This window comes from Coregonus clupeaformis, chromosome 10 (genome assembly GCF_020615455.1).
Source record: "Coregonus clupeaformis isolate EN_2021a chromosome 10, ASM2061545v1, whole genome shotgun sequence".
NCBI classification, from domain to species: Eukaryota; Metazoa; Chordata; class Actinopteri; order Salmoniformes; family Salmonidae; genus Coregonus; species Coregonus clupeaformis.
In genome coordinates, this window is record NC_059201.1 from 8,256,222 (window position 1) to 8,270,201 (window position 13,980).

At 42.1% G+C, this 13,980-nt stretch overlaps 1 protein-coding gene across 9 annotated transcripts in view; it reads right to left on the reverse strand.

The window, feature by feature from the left end:
• The window catches only part of LOC121574913 (neuron navigator 1-like), a 108,810-nt gene that overhangs the window by 20,242 nt on the left and 74,588 nt on the right, over positions 1–13,980 (reverse strand). For 2 of the 9 annotated variants that reach the window (XM_041887593.2, XM_041887589.2), the window contains exons 12-18: positions 12,234–12,257; positions 11,724–11,801; positions 9,155–9,163; positions 5,794–5,883; positions 2,739–2,850; positions 1,106–1,224; positions 511–519 (exon numbers count right to left, since the gene is read on the reverse strand). In XM_041887593.2, the coding sequence (XP_041743527.1) occupies positions 511–519; positions 1,106–1,224; positions 2,739–2,850; positions 5,794–5,883; positions 9,155–9,163; positions 11,724–11,801; positions 12,234–12,257 (441 nt within the window). The remainder of the gene's footprint in view (positions 1–510; positions 520–1,105; positions 1,225–2,738; positions 2,851–5,793; positions 5,884–9,154; positions 9,164–11,723; positions 11,802–12,233; positions 12,258–13,980) is intronic. The other 7 variants (XM_041887590.2, XM_041887596.2, XM_041887594.2 and 4 more) reach the window with 7 other exon arrangements.

Here is a 13,980-nt window from a genome sequence, read left to right on the forward strand (position 1 = left end):
AGGCTTATGATTCGACAATACATAAAATCATGTTTGAAGTCCTGTCATGATATACGAGGACGACCACTCAACAAAACAACACAATGGTTGGGTTGTCAATAAATGAATCATGAAAAATGTATATTGTCATCTAAAATATATAATATTGCCTTCATTCATTAACACTGGCTTTGCATGAAATCTGAAATCTCTATCACTTCTCAGACACTGAACCAAACAGAATTGAACTACAGAATTTGAGAACATCTGAATTCAATTTGTTGTTGTCTGATTATCCAACTGACTTTATTTGCGATTGATGAATAATTTTGTGGGGAAATATTGAATGTAAATGGTATGCTTACATAACCTACAGTTAGTGAATGAAGTGGAGTTAGCTAGGTTTAATATTAGCTAAAGAATTAGACAGCTTCCAAATATCTAACAAGTATGACTCATCAGTGCAGGGACGGAGGGAGGTAGGGAGGGACGGAGGGAGGACTTGCGGCTCTTACAATATCTACTACTCACCTCAAATACCTGAATAAAATACAGTAGCAGGGAAGCATGGGAGAGAGACCAGAGAGGAGTCATACTTAATATCAGATTTGGAGAGAAAGAGAGAGAGAGAGCCCACACATGCAGGAGCAGACACGCAGAGAGAGTGGCTGAATATTTTCTCTCCTTTCATTGCAAAACATGAATTTTGGATTCTAAACTGTAGTGATCCTATACTATACCAATCCCATAACTTCATGATGTTGCTATTTTATTGTTTATAAGCTCTTTAGAATGATTGCCAGTTTATAGCTTGTGTAAAACATGTTATGTAGAGTTTATTTAGAGTTTCTGAAGGCTTTATGAATACAAACATTAGCTAAAGTTAAGTTTTGCCCACTTTGCTTGTTACTAGCCAGTCCAGTGATAAACTCTTGACATAGTGCTCTCCAAGAATACAAATCGTAGGTTTTCGCACCTTCTGACAGCAATAGGCCCATCAAATCCCATTGATCCACAATCCAGACCGTTTCTGGTACTCTGACTGAATTCGGCAAGACAGTACCGCTGCCCTGGCCCTAGTGAGAGGGTTTTCTCATATAACCAGGATCTCAATTAGAGCTCTCACCCAGCTCTTCTTCTTCTTCTTGGCCTCCTGCTCCTTCAGACTGCCCACGCTGGAGTGGCTGGTGATGCTGTTCAGGCTTGAGATGCTCTCAGACGAGTTCTGCCTCTTCATCTGCAGCTCTGGAGAGACAAGAGGAGCTAGTGAGAAGAACTGTTCTGGAGAGAGGAGAGGAGCTAGTGAGGATGGTGAATAGGTTTGGGCGGTCTCCAGATTTTCATATCGTCATACCATTATTTACTCTTCCCGGGATTTACGGTATTACCGTCTTGGTACACAAGGGGGTGCTAAAACGCAGCAAAAAGCCTATTGGGCATCTATTACCAGAATGCTAACAAAATTATCACAAGTAATAGCGTATTCCATAGAGACTGCTAGCTAAATATGCTAACGAGCACAAACGAAAATAAACTCATTGCAAAGACAGGCAATCTAGCTCATAAAGTTATACAAGTATAGGTAGTAGCTACCGAATTTAATTTAATGGTGAGTTTTGACATTTACAAGCGAATGTAATCGAGAGACATTGCGCAAATGAACAACGTTTTGATGCATGCTTGTCTGAAGGAATAAGAGCACTGGCTCTGGAGCAGCATATGTATACGCTGTTTCTGTATGGAGTCACTAGGGCAACAGGCCTGCTAGCTGAGGAACGCTCAACTCCGTTCTCATATATCGAGGCAGAGTTTTGATAACACAAATGAGGAAAAAGTTGGTGGTTGTATTCAATAAAAGTTTTCATTTAAAGTATGAATTTCAGAACCCCACGAAAGGACCGCGGCAGTACAGGGCAAACATAGGTACAGGTAAGCGTTTTCAGAATCATATTTTTGACAAGTATCGACTGATGGTGACTGAATGTTGTTGCTAGCAAATTATACGACTAGTCATCAAAACGCAACCCCGCCTCGATATAAGAGAACAGAGTTGAGAGCTCCTCAGCTATGGCCTGCCTGCTCTGCTCGGAGAAGAGGGCGGAGCAGACTGAGGGGCCAAGAATGGAGTGGAGAAAAAAATTATAGGAAATCAAGATTGCAGCAGTGGCAGCTGTACTAATAACTCATCCAAAGCGCTTTGACTTCTCAAACACGGCAGAAAGCTAACACTATATGATGCCCCATCTCCTTATTAATTCAGACACTTACTGAACTTAGCTAGCTAGCCAGTTAAACCAAACACACATCTGGACTCACCAGCTCCCGCTTTCTCCCGTTGTGCTATTTACAAACAAACACGTGACTGGCTCAACCATTCTGGGGAACTACGGTAAGCTTTATAATGTGACAAGTGAAATGAAGAACGCAATCTGCTTTATCTCTTAACGTATAGCACAAGTTGACTGCAGGTATTTACTTAAAAAGTAACTACAAATATTCACATTCATTAAAAAACTTCAAAATAAATAGTTTTGACAGTATTGAAAAACCAACCCGTGGCTGTTTACAAATAGTCCGGTATACGGTATATATGGTTTACCGCCCAAGCCTAATGGTGAAGAAAATAAAAAACGTTGCAGGAGAGACAAGAGGAGCTGGTGAGAGTAGAGAGAGAGAAAAAAAAAAACAGTTCTGGAGAGGGAAGGTATGGGGTGAGTAATTATTGTAAAAGAACGTTAGGCCCTTGGTTGGCTACCTACCTTTAGGAGGGATGTCAGGGTTGCTGAGGGCCACATGGATGATATCTTGGGCCTCTGTGTTCTTCGTCTTCAGGATCTCTATGGTCTCCTTCAGATCAGTCAGCTCAGAGTCCTACAGGGAAACAGGATCAATTCATAAACATACTGTCAAACTGTTAGTTGCCTCTAGGGTTGCAGAATTCGGGTAACTTTCCCAAAATTACCAGGTTTTCTAGAAATCCTGGTTGGAAGATTCCCGGAATCAGAAGGGATTAAGCAGGAATCCGGGAATTCTCCAACCCTCAATATAACAGCGCTGATACAGTTGAGGTCGGAAGTTTACATACACCTTAGCCAAATACATTTAAACTCAGTTTTTCACAATTCCTGACATTTAATCCCAGTAAAAATTCCCTGTTTTAGGTCAGTTAGGATCACCACTTTATTTTAATAATGTGAAATGTCAGAATAATAGTATAGAGAATGATTTATTTCAGCTTTTATTTATTTAATCACATTACCAGTGGGTCAGAAGTTTACATACACTCAATTAGTATTTGGTAGCATTGCCTTTAAATGTTTTAACTTGGGTCAAACGTTTCGGGTAGCCTTCCACAAGCTTCCCACAATAAGTTGGGTGAATTTTGGCCCATTCCTCCTGACAGAGCTGGTGTAACTGAGTCAGGTTTGTAGGCCTCCTTGCTCGCACATGTTTTTTCAGTTCTGCACACACATTTTTTTATATGATTGAGGTCAGGGCTTTGGGATGGCCACTCCAATACCTTGACTTTGTTGTCCTTAAGCCATTTTGCCACAACTTTGGAAGCATGCTTGGGGTCATTGTCCATTTGGAAGACCCATTTGCGACCAAGCTTTAGCTTCCTGACTGATGTCTTGAGATGTTGCTTCAATATATCCACATAATTTTCCTTCCTCATGATGCCATCTATTTTGTGAAGTGCACCAGTCCCTCCTGCTGCAAAGTACCCCCACAGCATGATGCTGCCACCCCTGTGCTTCACGGTTGGGATGGTGTTCTTCGACTTGCAAGCAGCCCCCTTTTTTCTCCAAACATAACGATGGTCATTATGGCCAAACAGTTCTATTTTGTTTCATCAGACCAGAGGACATTTCTCCAAAAAGTACGATCTTTGTCCCCATGTGCAGTTGCAAACCGTAGTCTGGCTTTTTTATGGCGGTTTTGGAGCAGTGGCTCTTCCTTGCTGAGCGGCCTTTCAGGTTATGTCGATATAGGACTTGTTTAACTGTGGATATAGATACTTTTGTACCTGTTCCCTCCAGCATCTTCACAAGGTCCTTTGCTGTTGTTCTGGGATTGATTTGCACTTTTCGCACCACAGTATGTTCATCTCTAGGAGACAGAACGCATCTCCTTCCTGAGCGGTATGACGGCTGCGTGGTCCCATGGTGTTTATACGTGCGTACTATTGTTTGTACAGATGAACGTGGTACCTTCAGGCGTTTGGAAATTGCTCCCAAGTATGAACCAGACTTGTGGAGGTCTAGAATTTTTTTTTTGAGGTCTTGGCTGATTTCTTTTTATTTTCCCATGATGTCAAGCGAAGAGGCACTGAGTTTGAAGGTAGGCCTTGACATACTTCCACAGGTACACCTCCAATTGACTCAAATGATGTCAATTAGCCTATCAGAAGCTGCTAAAGCCATGACATCCCTTTCTGGAATTTTCCATGCTGTTTAAAGGCACAGTCAACTTAGTGTATGTGTCACGTTTGTTGAAGGACGGGTCAGACCAAGGCGCAGCGTGATATGCATACATGTTTATTAAATCAATAAACACTCGACAAAACAATAAACGAAACGAAACGTGAAGTCCAAGGTAGCACACACAACATACCTCACACGGAACAAGATCCCACAACTAGACAGTGCCAATAGGCTGCGTAAGTATGGTCCCCAATCAGAGACAACGAGCGACAGCTGCCTCTGATTGGGAACCACACCGGCCAACATAGATCCACACATACTAGAACACAAACATAGAAAAAACACAACAAGGAAAATACACACCCTGTCTCAACATATAAGCGTCCCCTGAGTCAGGGCGTGACAGTATGTAAACTTCTGACCCACTGGAATTGTGATACAGTGAATTATAAGTGAAATAATCTGTCTGTAAACAATTGTTGGAAAAATTATTTGTGTCATGCACAAAGTAGATCTCTTAACCGACTTGCCAAAACTATAGTTTGTTAACAAGACATTTGTGGAGTGGTTGAAAAACAAGTTTTAATGACTCCAGCCTAAGTGAACGTAAACTTACGACTTCAACTGTAGCTGAATCCTAATAAAATCAAAGTTTATTTGTTGTGTACAACAGATTAGCAGATGTTAAAGCAGGTGCAAAGAAATGCTCATGTTTCTAGTTCCAGCAGTGCAGTAAGTGTCTATAACCCCCCCAAAAAAGAAAAAGAAGAAGAAATGAATAAATATCAGTACGAGCAATGTCAGATGGGGATTGACTATGGAATTTCTATGGTGTCCTGGAGGTCCTGAAGGATTGAAGGATCGTGTTGAGTGGCTGGTGAAAACACGACCTTAGCACCATGTCAACCTTTGACCTAGATTTCATTTCCTGTCAGGAGGACCAACGGCAGCGGTACTGAGTCTCTGTGCTCTACTCTCTAACAGGATGATCCAGCAGTTAGATGATCAGGCTCAGGGACCTGTTGTGGTATGTTAGACCGTCAACGCACACTGATGACATTGGACTGCCTACACTCTAGGCTCACTTTGCTCTCAGACTTTTCATCGAACAAAAGTCAATCGGTTCATTTGTTTGAAAAACTATAGGTTCATATGAATTCCCAACACACATTTTTTTAAATGAATTTCTCACAACTAGAAGATACTGTATGTTTGCTACAACTAATTATAGTAAACTAGAAAGAGTTATGAATAATAAACATTTATTTGACATTGAATGGAAATAGCTGGATAGTAAATGAATAGAACAAAACTGAGCTCCACTGAAGTTTGTGAAAGTAAACAAAGTAGCAGGATGTAAGAGAGGGTAGAATAATGCAGCTGCATTTACCGGTACCTTCTGCTCCTGGCTGACCGACAGGCTCTGCAGACGTGACGTCATCAGTTGCAGGCTCTGCTCGAACGCTGCTACCAAATTAGCCTTTAGAGAGAGCGAGAGAGAGAGAGAGAGATTGAGAGAGAGCGAGAGAGACAGAGACAGAGACAGAGAGAAAGAGAAGCGATGGGGTAGAGAGACAGAGAGAGGGAGAGATAGAGAGGGGGAGAAGAGAGAGGTGGTAGAGAGGGAGAGAGAGATAAAGGGAGAGAGAGAGAGAACACAGAGATTAGTCACTGCAGTGTAGAGGCCGCAGGCACAACAGACTCACTGCACATCAAGCAAATGGCTTTCTCCAGGAGGAGCGGGCGGGGTGAAGGGATGGGATGGACAGCTGTGGAAGGTGAGGAAGATGAAAGGAATGGAGGAGAGGAGAAGAGGGGTGGGGTGTGAGTGAGAGGTGACTGGAGTATGGCACTGGGGCACAGTTCTCTCCAACCTTGTGTAGCATGGGAGACCTTTCTGAACGGTGGCAGATAGCCTAGCGGTTAAGAGCGTTGGGCCAGTAACCGAAAGGTTGCATGGTTTGAATCCATGAGCTGACTAGGTGAAAAATCTGGTGATGTGCCCTTAAGCAAAGCACTTAACCCTAATAGCTCCTGTAAATCACTCTGGATGAGAGCGTCTGCTTAGTGACTAAAATGAACTCTCGTAGTGGTGTGCGTGGCTGTAATTTAATCTACAGCCAGATGTTTTAACTTTTATGGTATGTGTAGATACAGTGGCTTCAGAAAGTATTTATACCCCTTGACTTAATCCACATTTTGTTGTGTTACAGCCTGAATTCAAAATGGATTAAATTGATATATTTTCTCACCCGTCTACACACAATAACCCATAATGACAAAGTGAAAACATGTTTTTAGAATTTTTTTCAAATGTATTGAAAATGAAATACAGACATATCTCATTTAAGTAAGTATTCACACCCTGAGTCAATACATGTTAGGATCACCTTTGGCAGAGACTAAAGCTATGAGTATTTCTGGGAAAGTCTCTAAGAGCTTTGCACAACTGGATTGTACAATATTTGCACAATTTTATTTAAAAAAATCTTCAAGTTCTGTCAAGTTGGTTGTTTATAATTGCTAGACAGCCATTTTCTTGCCATAGATTTCCAAGCCAATTTAAGTTAAAACTTTAGCTAGGTCACTCAGGAACATTCAATGTCGTCATGGTAAGCAACTCCAGTATACACTACTGGTCAAAATTTTTAGAACACCTACTCATTCAAGTGTTTTTCTTTATGTTTACTATTTTCTACATTGTAGAATAATAGTGAAGACATCAAAACTATGAAATAACACATATGGAATCATGTAGTAACCAACATGTTTTATATATATTTTATATTTGAGATTCTTCAAATAACCACCCTTTGCCTTGATGACAGCTTTGCACACTCTTGGCATTCTCTCAACCAGCTTCATGAGGTAGTCACCTGGAATGCATTTCAATGAACAGGTGTGCCTTCTTAAAAGTTAATTTGTGGAATTTCTTTCCTTCTTAATGCGTTTGAGCCAATCAGTTGTGTTGTGACAAGGTAGGAGGGGTATACAGAAGATAGCCCTATTTGGCAAAAGACCAAGTCCATATTATGGCAAGAACAGCTCAAATAAGCAAAGAGAAACGACAGTCCATCATTACTTTCAGACATGAAGGTCAGTCAATACGGAACATTCCAAGAACTTTGAGAGTTTCTTCAAGTGCAGTCGCAAAAAAACATCAAGCGCTATGATGAAACTGGCTCTCATGAGGACCACCACAGGAATGGAAGACCCAAAGTTCATTAGAGTAACCAGTCTCAGAAATTGCATCCCAAATAAATGCTTCACAGAGTTCAAGTAACAGACACATCTCAACATCAACTGTTCAGAGGAGACTGTGTGAATCATGCCTTCATGGTCGAATTGCCGCAAATAAACCACTACTAAAGGACACCAATAATAAGAAGAGACTTGCTTGGGCCAAGAAACACGAGCAACAACATTAGACCGGTGGAAATTTTGAGATTTTTGGTTCCAACCGCTGTGTCTTTGTGAGACGCAGTGTGGGTGAACGGATGATCTCCGCATGTGTATTTCCCACCGTAAAGCATGGACGAGGAGGTATTATGGTGTGGTGGTGCTTTGCTGGTGACACTGTCTCTGATTTATTTAGAATTCAAGGCACACTTAACCAGCATGGCTACCACAGCATTCTGCAGCGATACGCCATCCCATCTGGTTTGGGCTTAGTGGGACTATCATTTGTTTTTCAACAGGACAATGACCCAACACACCTCCAGGCTGTGTAAGGGCTATTTTACAAAGAAGGAGTGATGGAGTGCTTCGTCAGATGACCTGGCCTCCACAATCCCCCGACCTCAACCAAATTGAGATGGTTTGGGATGAGTCGGACCGCAGTTTTGATGTCTTCAATATTATCCTACAATGTAGAAAATAGTAAAAATAAAGAAAAACCCTTGAATGAGTAGCTGTTCTAAAACTTTTGACCGGTAGTGTATATTTGGCCTTGTGTTTTAGGTTATTGTCCTGCAAAAAGGTGAATTTGTCTCCCAGTGTCTGTTGAAAAGCACACTTAGCCAGGTTTTCCTCTAGTATTCTTCCTGTGTTTAGCTCTATTCCGTTTCTTTTTATCCTTAAAAACTCTGTAGTCCTTACCAATGACAAGCATACCAATAACATGATCCAGCCACCACCATGCTTGAAAATATGAAGAGCGATACTCAGTGATGTGTTGGATTTGCCAAAAACATAACACTTTATATTCAGGACATAAAGTTAATTTCTTGCCACATTTTTTGTAGTTTTACTTTAGTGCCTTATTGCAAACAGGATGCATGTTTTAGAATACTTTTATTCTGTACAGGCTTCCTTCTTTTCACTCTGTCATTTAGGTTAGTATTATGGAGTACCTACAATGTTGTTGATCCATCCTCGGTTTTCTCCTATCACAGCCATTAAACTCTGTATCTGTTTTAAAGTCACCATTTCCTTCCTCTTTGGCAACTGAGTTAAAAAGGACGCCTGTATCTTTGTAGTAACTGGGTGTATTGATACACCATCCAAAGTGTAATTAATAACTTCACCATGCTCAAAGGGATATTCAATGTCTTTTTTAAAAAATGCTATTATCCACATGCTTCAAGGTAGGTGTCGAGGCCTGGCTGGGGGCACCACACGGCGACTCAGACAGGAACCTTTACACCGGGTCAGCCTGTCAGTCCGTGGGACGGGATGGGTGGTCAGAGAGAGAGTAATGTGACAGTGAAGGACGGAGGAGGGATCTGGAAGCAACAGACAGTCCAACAAACCTGCCCTAGCTGCTACGCCCAGCATCCAGAGGTGTGGGTCAGCGGCCAGCAGGCAGGGGGCAGCAGAGATTCCAGAACCAGCGGTCAATACAGCCAACAGCAGAGGAGAGAGGGACAGCGGAGTTAGGCCGGGATCACACAATTCGCACGCATTCACACATACGCACAGGCGCGCACACACACACACACACACTAGACACACACAGACACAGACATTGGGCCAGAGGGCTATTCAATATAAATTATTATGGTAATAATCAACTACAGTTAAGAGCAGCATCATACAATTAATCACATGATAAATATGCAACTATCCAGTGGGTAAGGGCTGAATCAAAAATGTACAAAATATATATATATATATATACTATATGTTTTTATTAGTTGTTTATAAATACTGTTTATTAATGTATTATTACTGAACCAAGGTCTGTGTTCATCTGACACTCAATCACACAGTATTAGTAACACACTCAGGTCAGAGGGTTAGAGCACGGTAAAGGGTATTGCCAATGGATAGTGTTAGTACAGTAGTGGACTTTGACTTGCTAAAACAACATGCAGTTCCTGAAAAAAAGTTTTGGTGTCTCCACAGCTTTGAGAAAACGGTCTCTTCAACAAATACAGTGCATGACCGCAGAACGTCATCACTCTCTTAACACATGTAATATACTGTATGAAGCATCTGGTAGCAGGAGTGTCAGGCTGAGGTTAAGAGAGGTGAGGAGAGGGGCGGGGAGGAGGGGAGGGGAGGGCAGGAGAGGAGAGGATGGAAGGGTGATAGGGGTGATAGGGGTGAGGGGTGAGGGGCAGATGGGTGTGGAGGTGGAGTGCAGAGAGAGTAAAAGAGGTTGTGGCACTACAGGGGAGAGAAGGGCTTGATAACATGGTGGGGGTGCAGCGTTGCTAATTTACCCCCCTGTGGTGCCTATGGTTCATAAATCTCAACCACCATCGCTGGCGTTACTCACTCCCTGGGTATGGGTATGGAGTGGGGGCCAGAGCCAGCCTCTAGTAGGTTAGTCATGGCTGGCAAGGGCCAAAGCCAACTTTAACCACCATCACGTACAGCTATGACTGGGCCAATGAGGGCAGGAACAGCCCGTCCAGGAGACGTTATGGTTACATACCTGCACAGTGACTACAACTATGGCCAGGGGATTTGTCCTGGTGAGGTCACATGGCCAGGTAAAACTCTTGACCCAAACTCTAACTAACCAATGCACAACTATAGCATTATTAACATTTTGATTGAGTGGATTCTGGTCAGCGAGTTAGAATGCGTTCTATGCTTTCAACACTGGGCAATAAAGTCACAGATAGAGGCATAAATCTATCATAGCCAGCACCATATCTGATCTCACCCTCTATGGCATGCATGCTTTCCTATCGTAGCTCAACATCACTGTAATCAACGCCTGATGATCCAGGCACTTTAAATATCTTCATAATATCTTTATCAAAATATCAGAATTTTTCAGACATGGTTTTTGTGTTGGCTTGTGTGGCAAAACCCCCATCATCACCTCTCATGTATCACAATTAATAATGTCTGGCACCCAGAGACAGCTTCCATCCATCATATGTCCCAACACAGACATTAAGAAATGTGTTTGTTATGGATCCTGCTACCATAGTATGGGACAAGCTATGAGGCTGCTGTTGACAGAGACTCTCACAATCAATCATATAATAGAATCATGGTAGAACATCATAGAATCATGATAGAACAAATGTGTGTCATAGTTCTAGAATGAGGTGAAAATGACAGACAGTCAGGGAGAAATCCAAACATGTCTAGTAGGAATGAATGGCATTAGAGGCATAATCTAGATTTGATGTATGCAGGAAAATAAAAGGCATGTGATATATCAGAAATTGTGTAATATAATTATTGTCAACCTAAAATATTGTCATGTAATTATACAGTTTATATAGTGTGTTACACATTTTCTGTATAAATAGGCTCTAAAATATATGTAAACAGACCATAAATGTCCAACATTTTGTTTTCTTGGAAAGAAGTGAGTGCTATTATATGAAACAATATCAGTACTTGTTGCATTTACAACTTGTCTAAGTCCTATCATCAACTGATTTCAGCCAGTGTATGGCTGTGGATTGACTGCATTGTTTGAATGGAATGTTGGCATATTGGCAGTTAATTTGAAAAACATGATGGAATCATTCCTCTAAAACTGGCTGCCTAGCTAGCTAACAAACATACAGTGCAGATAAATTCTTGAAATTCATTATTTTACACTATCGCATCATAGCACTGGCAAACCATGGTTGACCATCTCCCTGACCAAAATGGCTGACCTTTATCCCATCATAAGAAGGTTCATGTCCATTCTAGCCAGACCGGTTGCTGCTTTAGCCAGCTCCATTGTCATTTAGCCAACATTAAAGGAGTAGCATTCAGTACCATAGTTTTGATTTGGCCAGACTTAGGCTACATAACAGTGCAACTTGCGCCTGGCAACTCAAGACTAGATAACGGCAGAAACAAATATGGCCACCATATAGAAGCTCAGAGGTTGAAACGTGAGAAGCATGTTCTACATACGTTGGCAGACAGCTGAGTAGTTAGGTTGGCCACTTTTTCCTGGGAGTTCTCCAGCTCGCGTCTCAGCTTGCGGATTTGCTGTGAAGAACACGACAACAATAAGGTCCTTTAGACAGGCAGTGCAGGAAAACATATAATTTTCACATTACTCCATACTGTGCTGTTCTCCACATCTCAAAGTGCCTTACACTGTATGGTGATATATGGCATTAGGTATTTGCTGGGTAAGGTGCATGACACAAAGTAAGCTTATAAAAAAAAGCTTATGGATGGGAGAAGATGAGATTATAAAGTAGGGAACTTGATGAAAACAATAGACACATGATTGTTGTACAGCAATATCACTGCATGTCGAGTTACTCTGAACATGCTAAATAAATAAATCAAAAACAACAATATTTCTGATCCTAAAGCGCTGCTGTATGGATGGACGTGAATGGCATGGATGGACGAGAGCGAATGAGATGGTACTTGGAAGATGATGACAACGGGAGAGTGGAACAGCCTTACCTCTCCTTGTATCCGCTCCTCAGTCTTAGAGAGCATAGTAGGACAGAAAGAAGAAATGAGAGTGAACTGGGGAGAGTGAACTGGGGAGAGTGAACTGGGGAGAGTGAACTGAGGAGAGTGAACTTGGGGGCAGTGGAGGATATGGTGGGTTGAGGTAGTCTCAAGGTAGCTCTGTAAGTCTGTCCTTAGGTTGAAGGCACTATCCTGGGTTTACAGAGGGCAGTGGGTTCAGACTGCATCTTGTAGGAGTTCAGCAGGGTAAAAGCAGGGTAGAATACATCATATAGTAGGGTTCCCCAAATTCGGCCTGCAGGTGATTTTATTTTAAAAAATAATTTTCATTGTTGGACATGAAAGACTGTAAAATCACCAGGAAATCAGGTCAAAGTGATTTTAATTTAGGAAATATGTTCCCAAGTATTCCTACACATAAATAGAGAGGCATATGTGTTCATATCCCAAAGTAATCAAGGTTTGAAATGATTCTGTTTTCTATAATACGATATCTGTTTGGGTGTCTTGCGGTCAATTTGCAGTGTACAAATTATTTTAAACTATGTTCTGCCCCCCGATCCATCCACTCAAGAAAAAATCGGCCCGTGGCTGAATGTAATTGGGGACCCCTGGCCTATGTTGGAGACTATTGCCTTATATTGGGGACCCATGGACTATATTGGGGACCCCTGGCCTATAATGGGGACCCCTGGCCTATATTGCGGAACCCTGGTCTATACTGCGGGACCCTTACACTATATTGGGGACCCCTGGCCTATATTGGGGACCCCTACCCTCTGTTGGTGACCCCTGGCCTATATTGGGGACCCCTGGCCTATATTGGGGACCCCTGGCCTATATTGCGGAACCTTGGTCTATATTGGGGACCCCTGGCCTATATTGGGGACCCTTGGCCTACATTGCGGAACCCTGGCCTATATTGGGGACCCCTGGCCTATATTGCGGAACCCTGGTCTATATTGGGGACCCCTGGTCTATATTGGGGACCCCTGGCCTATATTGGGGACCCCTGGCCTATATTGGGGACCCCTGGCCTATATTGCGGAACCCTGGCCTATACTGCGGGACCCTTACACTATATTGGGGACCCCTGGCCTATATTGGGGACCCTTGGCCTATACTGTGGACTCCTGGCCTATATTGGGGACCCCTGGCCTATATTGGGGACCGCTGGCCTATATTGCAGAACCCTGGTCTATATTGGGGACCCCTGGTCTATATTGGGGACCCCTGGTCTATATTGGGGACCCCTGGCCTATACTGGGGACCCCTGGCCTATAGGAATTGTATAAGGACACCATTTGTGAAATGTTATCTGTTATGTGTTTGTGTATCAGTAGCAGTAGCAGTCAAACCACAGCTTGCAAACCCCTTTAAATATATATAAATTATATATATACACTAAAAAGTTTGGACACACCTACTCATTCAAGGGTTTTTCTTTATTTTTACTATTTTTTACATTGTAGAATAATAGTGAAGACATCAAAGCTATGAAATAACACATTTGGAATCATGTAGTGACCAGAAATGTGTTAAACAAATCAAAATATATTTTATATTTGAGATTCTTCAAATAGCCACTCTTTGCCTTGATGACAGCTTTGCACACTCTTGGCATTCTCTCAACCAGCTTCATGAGTTAGTCACCTGGAATGCATTTCAATTAACAGGTGTGCCTTCTTAAAAGTTAATTTATGGAATTTCTCTAAGTTCATTAGAGTTACGAGCC